Source organism: Caenorhabditis briggsae (genome assembly GCF_000004555.2).
Source record: "Caenorhabditis briggsae complete genome, chrIV, whole genome shotgun sequence".
NCBI classification, from domain to species: Eukaryota; Metazoa; Nematoda; class Chromadorea; order Rhabditida; family Rhabditidae; genus Caenorhabditis; species Caenorhabditis briggsae.
In genome coordinates this window covers 8,682,655-8,691,254 of record NC_013487.2, presented here as the reverse complement: position 1 = coordinate 8,691,254, position 8,600 = coordinate 8,682,655, and the positions used below count along the sequence as shown (strand labels likewise).

The 8,600-nt window shown below is 39.7% G+C and overlaps 1 protein-coding gene across 1 annotated transcript in view; it reads left to right on the top strand.

Moving 5' to 3' along the window:
* The window catches only part of Cbr-srgp-1, a gene marked incomplete at both ends in the record, with an annotated part of 8,864 nt that extends 753 nt beyond the window's left edge, over positions 1 to 8,111 (top strand). Inside the window, 5 exons of the mRNA XM_002633331.1 lie at positions 3,669 to 4,810; positions 6,100 to 7,007; positions 7,055 to 7,789; positions 7,837 to 7,950; positions 7,997 to 8,111. Coding sequence (XP_002633377.1) covers positions 3,669 to 4,810; positions 6,100 to 7,007; positions 7,055 to 7,789; positions 7,837 to 7,950; positions 7,997 to 8,111 — 3,014 coding nt within the window. The remainder of the gene's footprint in view (positions 1 to 3,668; positions 4,811 to 6,099; positions 7,008 to 7,054; positions 7,790 to 7,836; positions 7,951 to 7,996) is intronic.
* Positions 8,112 to 8,600: the final 489 nt, after the last annotated feature.

The following is an 8,600-nucleotide window of genomic DNA, read 5'->3' as shown; positions in this document are numbered from 1 at the left end:
CGGTCGATTATTCAGAGTTTTGCAATCTATTCAGCGATAACAATTATATTTGGCTCGAGTGCGATAGGGCTCGATATCATTTGCAATGCTGGCACACGGTTTCTGCAATGGTGTGGCATAGTTTTTCCAGAGTATGTGTATTTTATGGCCGTTGTTATTTTTTGCAGAAGTTTCGGCTTTTCCGTGTGTTTTCTAGCCTGTCTGTTCCTTTGTCATAGTTTTATCGTAATATCCCAACAGGTGTCTGTCAGACGTCATTTAAAATCTCTTTTTTATCTCTTCAGCTAGGCTTACTGTTAGAATTGTTCACTTTTTTATTGTTGTGTGAATTTCGTCTTGAATGAATTAAAATCAAGTCGATTCGTCTCGTGTTTTTTCGTTTTGTGTTTTGTCTTCCGGGGGGGGCAAGAGTGAATAATTCGCAGTCAGTGCCGCCCAAGTTCTTCGTCGTCGTCCTCATACCTGGGTTGTAAATGTGTAAAGTTATTTTGGAGTCATCCTTCACCGTGTGGAACTTGGAGAAAGATAGAAGACGCAGAGGAGAGAAGGGCATGAGATGGAAAACGGATCATCATCATCTCTCCCACCCGGGAGCCATGAGAAGGCAGTTGTCTCGAGATTGTTAGAGAACGAAAGTCATTCAGTCTCCTGTGTCCTCCTGTCTTGTTCTTCTTCTTTCAATCACGGCAAGACGTTCGTTTTGATCTACACGTCATACAAACATGAGTATTCGGCTACCTCTATGTGCATCTATTGGTGTAGATGACCAGTATGATTTCCAAGGTTTGTGAAGCACTGCTGAGTGGGATTACCAAAAGAGACTCTGCAGTTGCATTGGGGTTATAAATTATCATAAATCAAAATTGGAAATTCTAGTATTGAAGAGAACAGATTCGCATTGGGATCGGGCTTAGTTATTCCCTAGTTGTTTTTTGACTATCCCTTGTATGCAAATACAGTAAAAAAAACGATAACAAACAAATCAGAAGACCCATGTGACGTGGCAATGTTGACCTAGTATCGCCATGATCACACAATCGATTTGTTATTTCTCCAGTTAATCCCCCCTCCAATCTTATCTTTTTTTTGTTAAGTATTGATTCTCTACAATAGTTTAATAACAATTTGTTCTGTCTTTGGGAGGGAAACATTCATCCAGTAGCCTTCCGTTTCCTTTTTCATTATCCCGTTTCCCTGTTTTACGCACTTTGACTTCTTCCCTCGCCCTCGACGTTTTATTGTTTCTTCTACCTTACTAAAAAATCTGTTAACACGATTTGTCTCCAGTCGAAACCATTTGTTTTCTTATCGTATCGCAAAAGTCGACCCGCATCCTAGACGCAATAGTAGTGTTGTCTTGATTATTCCTCGTTCTGCAAAGCACCGGCCACCCATTTCATAAATCATCTCTTCAAAATTGATCCGTCAATTTTGCCGTCTTGTCCACTCCGTCTTCGCCCATAGACTCTTCTTCTTCTTCGGAGAGCCCAGTGCCCATCCTTCTATCGACTCTACGTTTTGTTCTCTAAGTGTGTATATGTCACACCTGCAATTCTTATTCCATGTGTCCCCGACACCACATGTTGCTTCTTTATCTCTGCTTTTCCCACTTTTTCTTCATCCAATTTTCATCATTTCTTTTTTTTTTGGGTCAAATCACAAAGCCACTCAGACCTCAAAATTACTTTGGAATGTGCTATTTTTTTCTCGAGTTTTGATTTTTTAAGAAGAGGGACATGCAAATTAGTAGTTTTGACTTTTTTCTAAATATGAGGAGCATGCACGGGGTCGCAGGGTGTGCGGTTTTAAAAAAACACGTTTCGCTCTAAATTGGCAGGAATTCAAATTTTTAAATTTTTTTAAATGCCAAGTTGGCTGCGCAGCTATTTGAAAAAGTAGCTACGGAGTATTTTTTTTTTCACAACTTTTAATGAGAAAACGTGTCGCCCTTGTTTCTCAGCAGATAGTGTTCGAATAACCGAACACCCTGCGACTCCGTGGGCATGCAAATTAGTAGTTGCGAATTTTTTTCTCCTTATTGTGGAGCTACGCCCTTCAGAAATTCTCCTGTCTCCTGTATATTTTGAAACTTCCTCATATTTTTTCTTCCTATTGATCGAGTCTCTATTAGGGATGTCACAGAATTTTTGGTGATTCGAAAAAAAAAATTGGGAATCACAAATGGGGTTAGCAATGATTAGTCATTAAATCGTTTCTTAACATCATCAGCTATTCATCAAAGTTTTTGTTGTTTCTGAATCACCAAAGAACTATTATCGTGATTTTTCTTCCTATGAACTAGTCAAATCGCTCCACTTTTATTCGAAACCGGTCCAGTAGAAAGTTTCTACTAGAAACTTAGAATCCTAAGGAATATATTCCATATCCGATTTATCCAATCACCACTATAATAGAACCTGAGTCACTGCAGAACTCCCACAATGAATTTTTGATTTCTTTCACTATTTTCACACGAGTTTGATTCAATTTCGATTATATATGACTACATAATTAGTTAGGTAATACTCGACCCGCCTTTCTCATGAATTTCACACGACTATTGCTTGTTGTAGTCGTCGTGGAGACTTCCAAATAAATGTGGGGAATATGATATTGAATTGCTCTCATCTTCTCGGCACGACGTTGTTTCACACACACAAGCACTGGTTGTGTCATTTAGGTCGATGAGCAGAATGGTGCGGCACCACTCCAACGAAAACCGCCAAATGTGTCCGTATGTCTCAAAAGCGATTCCATTATGCAACGATGCATTGGAGAAGAAAACGAGAAGAAGAAGAAGAAGCGCATCCATTTTTCACTATCTTTGTGCTTCAGGGTTCCGATGACCTCTCGTATTTCATCCGAAAAAAGTATATTCCTGTTTCATCTCATCTTCAATTCAGCACTTAATTAGAATTCTCATCTTTTTTTCTTTTTTTTCCCATCATTTTCATAGGAGTTAAAATAAAATAGAAAGAGTAACAGAGGAAAAAAGAACATCAGTGTGTGGAGCAGCATTGAGCATGTGCGTGTGTGTCCTTCATGCTTTTGCCGCTATTTTACAAGTCTCCTCCGGGTGTTTTTTGGACGAGAAACACTGCAAAATGTTATGCGGGAGTGTATGTGTGAGAGAAGAGTAGGTCGAAGCAGAACGACTCAAGAATTTTCATTTCGGTTCAATTTTTCTCTTCCATATGTTCTTTGCGTACTTCGAGATTTTTTTTAGTGATACTTTGAAACTATCAAAAAGGGCATTAAAATTGTTCATCACTACAGTACCTTGTTAGCTTAGCAACCAGCAAACCATATCTTTTTAATGAACCATCTTCTTTCTCATAAATCATTAAAAGATTCTCTGGCGTTCTAGGAATAGTTCAAAGACATGTACGCCTTCAAATCCTAAATCATTTTTCATTCCTATAAAAACTCTGCTCCTTTTCATTGGTAATACCAATAATGACTTCCGAGAATAGAAACGGAAGTATCATTGCTGAGAAAAAGACACCAGAAGAGAAGGCTCTTTGCCAATATTGCGACACATAAAAGGGTCCTTTTTTTGTTTTCCAATTCCTCCACTACTCTTACCCAGACAGCACAGAATGAAGAATTCTATTGCTGACTTTTGCCGTCTTAGTTAATTTTAATACAATAAATTTGTGTTTTTTCAGAGTTCCGCTCCAAAATGAGCGATCAACTGAAATGCCTCGGAGATCGGACAGATGTGCAGATGAGTAGTCTTTCTGAACTACAAGACTACTTCAGGAAACGAGGAGAAATTGAGATAGAATACGCAAGCAAATTGGAGAAGCTGTCAAAAAGTATAGCTCAGAAGCACAAGTCAGAAAGGAGTCGTCGAGAAGGATGGCCTCAACACACATCCAGTACCGTATGGCATACACTGGTTGAGCAGACCAAAGAAGAGTACAAGAAACGACAATCTCTCGGAGAGCTGTATGGAAAACAAATTACTGCAAGTATAGAAGCTAGATGTGAGGATTTAGCAAAGATTTCGAAACGATGCAGAGAAATCGGATCATATTCGCACAATGAGTTGAATAGAGTTCTCACAGAACTGCAAACAGCCATGAAGACGTATCAGCTCTGTTATGCAGAAATGTGTGGAATTGAGAGGAAGAAGCGATCAGCAGAAGAAGACGTTAAAAAATACGAAGATTCTAATCCAGGAAAATATGAAGGATCCAGAAGGCATCGTGCGCTTGTGAAGCACTACAAAAGAAGGGATGAGAAGTATGAAGTTGTTCGACTGAAATGCACAAAAGCTAGAAATGAATACCTTCTCTGCGTCAAAGCTGCTAATGCTGCTCTTCATAGATTCTTCGCCCAAGATTTGTCCTATCTCATTGATTGCATGGATCTTGGAATGGATTTTTGGCTCCGCGCTCTTCTCGAAAAAGTTATTGATGAACGCAAAAAAATCACACAACACGAAATGGATTCACTTGCTTGTCTCAGTACTCTACGCTCTTCTGTTGATGTGAAAGCTGATAAACAGAAATTCTTCGAAGCCAATCATCAATTGTTCATGCTTCCAAAACAATTCGAATTCCGGCCGCAACTCGGAGACGATATTATGGAGGTATCAGCAGAGCAGAGTCTATCGGCTGATCTGCTCCAAAGACAACTTCAAATAGAGAAAAGATTGGAAGGACTGCAATTTGAAGTCGATGAAGTTTGGAAGTCTCTTGAAGCTTCCGAGAAGCAGCTTTTGCAACTCTACAACAGCCAATTTGATTGTGATGCTGGAAAATGGCGAAATGATTTGCATGTTACATATCAATACTATTTGAAGGTGAGCATTTTATTTTATGTTAAAACCGACATACAGGGTGGCCGATAATGATAGGACGTTTTTTTTGAGGGCTCCTTGGCCAGGCGCCAAGGAAAAATTGTGAAAACTTTCAAAACTAATAGAAAGTAGGGACCCTCTATAGGCAATGATTTATACCATTTCGTATCATTTTGCTTTTTGTTCGGATTTATGAAGACTTCTCCACACCAACCCACATCGCGAATTTACTCGAGAGGGGAGTGCACGTGTTGATGTGGCCAGAAGGCTTGGAATTTCCTCATAAAGTGTCTGAAATGTTTTTGAAAATATTCAAAAGGATCAAAGGAACCTATTAAAGCCAAAATGAAGACCACCATTAACTTTGAACATTCACCAGACTCAGGGGATCATCAAACTTCAAATTCGGCGAAAAAATGTGTTTTGACCTTGGTATTGCAAGGTCCAAAGTTCAAAAATCGTCAAATAGGATTAAACATTTGTAGTTACCGTGTCTACCATAAACTGTTCCTTCATACATCCGGGGCCTGCAGACGCGAAAAATGCAAAAAACTTTTTTCACACCACACCTGCGGCGACGTAAAGGGTTTCACAGACGAAACTCTTCCAAACCGTCGGGATCAGGAACAATTGTTACCAAAAGATGATAACAATTCTCCTGAACGTATTTTATCTTCAAATTGCCTTTTCCGTAAAAATGTCAAGGTTTGGGATAAAATCACGGCAACCAGTACCAATTTTTGATTTTTGGTAAAAATCGGCTCACAGGTCTACCAAATGACAGTTTTGATGCATAACTTGTTGCCCTGGGCCACTCAGAAGTTTGTTGGACATCTTTAATACAATCCGTAAGACTCAGTACCGTCTTGTGGATCGAAATCCACAATTGCGGTCTTAGACGCTCATTTTCCTAGAAAACTTGGCGACGATTGGAGGTCCTCTATCTTCACGGATTTCAATCCGATGGACTTCAATGTATAGAGACTTTTGGAGAGCAAGATCTCAGGAATCTCCTATAGCTTTTTGGACTTTCTGTGAAATCCATTTCAAAAGTTCTGGGGCGATATCGACGTCAACTACAGCCGCCGCACAGCCACATTTTTTATGATGCGTTTGGATGCTTCCGTCAAAGCTCGTGATTCTAATCATGATTACTTGTCATAAAACGAAAATTCATATATATTTTGAATATTTTGGAAAAGTTATTACAGTTAAAAAGCGTTTTTCTGAAAAATGGGAGACGGTTAGAAACGTCCTATCATTATCGTCCACCCTGTAATTTTGTTTTCCAGAAGTTTGAACATTTTCTTCTCAATGGCAATCTTATGGAACGGCTGGAGGCGAGAAGTACGTCCATAGGAGAAGCGCTGGCCAAGCATGGTATATCGTTGAAATCGGTATCCTTCGGTTCAACAAGTGAACGAAATGGATCTTTTTCAATTGAGAATGGAGCACAAAATCATTATTTGCTAGAAGAACGAAGAACTAAAGTGAAGAGAATAGGAGGAATCGTCGTTAAATCTCCAGATGACCGACCACGTCCAAAACTTTTTGGTGGCAGTCTGGATGAATATGTTGAAGCAACAGGCGAGGAGATTCCACTCCTTGTACAATCAGCAATCGCCTACCTTTCTCGATATTCGCTCCGTAATCAGGGACTCTTCCGTGTATCAGGATCGCAATCCGAAATCAACCGATTTAGAGAGGCCTACGAGAGAGGCGAAGACTTGTTCCAATATTTGGAGGATGGAAGTGATGCCAATTCAGCTGCTGGAGTGCTCAAACTTTATTTTCGAGAGCTGAGAGAGCCTCTATTCCCGATTTTCATGTTCGAGCAATTCTGTGATTGTGCTAAAGCCGAATCACCGTCAGATTTTGTCAGGAGATCACGAGAACTCATCTCGAAACTGCCTGTCTCTCATGTTCTCCTTCTACGTTTCTTATTTGCATTTCTCAGCCATCTGTGTGAATTCGCTGACGAAAATATGATGGAGCCACACAATTTAGCAATTTGCTTCGGTCCAACATTGCTACCGATTCCAGAGGGAAAGGATCAAGTTTTCTACCACAACTACGTCAATGAATTGGTTCGCAATCTGATAGTTCATGCGGATGATGTGTTCCCAAGAGATCTTCCTGGTCCAGTTTACGATAAATACGCAATGCAAAGATATATGAATGGAAATTTTATTGAGGAAAAGTAAGTTTCCATAAATATTGTGCTAGTATAAGCAACTTTTTTTTCAGCGACCTTGTTTCTGACGATGACGAAGCTCATGAAAAGATTTCGCTACCACAAAGTCGTCATATGATTGGTTCAACATACGAGTCAGCCGACCGCATTCTTCTTTCATCGCCAATTTTATCGCAAGCGAATACATCAACACCAAATGGAATTTCGCCATCCAATGGAGCTGGATCTTCGACACATAATGATATCGATTATGCTCCAGTTGCATCAAGTAGATCTTCAAATCGTTCAAAAGCAAGCGATTCGGTTGATATGGGTATAAGAAGTGAAATGCCTCATCGTATTGCAAACGAACTCAACAATATCTTCAAAAACAGTTCACTTTCATCTGATGGTAACAATGGAATCTCCGTACTCCGGCATTCCCATATTGAACCAAGTTGGAGTGATCGTCGCGAACATCACAATCTGAGATCTATGAGCACGGACCCTGACGAAGAACGAGAATATGTGTCTCCACCACCACCTCTTACATCTACTCAATACATGTCTGTTGCATCTTGCTCCATCAGCCCAGCGATCAAAAACGGCGCTGAGATCACAGAGAGACGAGATTCCAGAGAAGCGATGTATGCTCCAATGATAAAGCAAAGAGCGACGACGCTTCCAGCCAACAACGGGAGTACAACGGAAGTTAATGTAACAGGTGTTCGACCTGTTGGGAAGTCCTCGTTGAGAGATCAACTACAACTGATAAGAAAAGAGAATAGCACTGATTTGAAGCCATCAACGTAAGTAGCCAATCGAATCTCGACTCTATCAATTTTATACCTTCTAGGTCCCTGAATGGCTCGCTCAAAAAAACAGACACCGAAACGACGATTCTCGATGCAAGAAGCACTGACAAAAGCACAGAGTCATCCAGAAGAACGAGCCTAGAGGATGACAGAGGGTAAGTATCCGGTCTAGTTTTTGTTTTTCATATTCTTTATTTTCAGATCTGAAGCATTCTCTCAACCCGACATCATCAATTCTTCAAGACCACGTGGAAAATCGCCCACTCTGGATGATATTCTGAATTCATTGAAAGTTGCAACCAGTATCAGTCCATAATTTGAAAATTTGTCCATTCCCCAATTATATTTCCAATTTTTATCTTTCCCCCTCTCGTGTGCTTTAATACATTCACTCTTTCCATTTCCCTCACAGCATGTGTGCTAAGTACTCTCATAATAATTACTAATCCTCCATGAAAGCACGGGTACCTGCAAAGCACGCTACAAAGTCCAAATATTTCGCTCGTTTCAATTGTGTACATTTATCTGACCCCCCACATTTACATAATACATCTCAAACGGAATGAATGATATCTTAAAGAATTACCAAAAGAAAGTGTATCTATAAATATGTATAATAAACCTATTTTATCAAAGTTGTCTAATCGCAGAAAGATCATTGAAGTTGTCAGAAGCGAATAAAGTGATATTTTTCTCAGAAACAATTTTTATACATTCGAAGTAGCTAAATTGCAGAAAAAGTATGCAAAATGTGAGAATAGTATTAGCTATCGGTCTATTTCTTCCAGGAGTAGTTTGGACACAA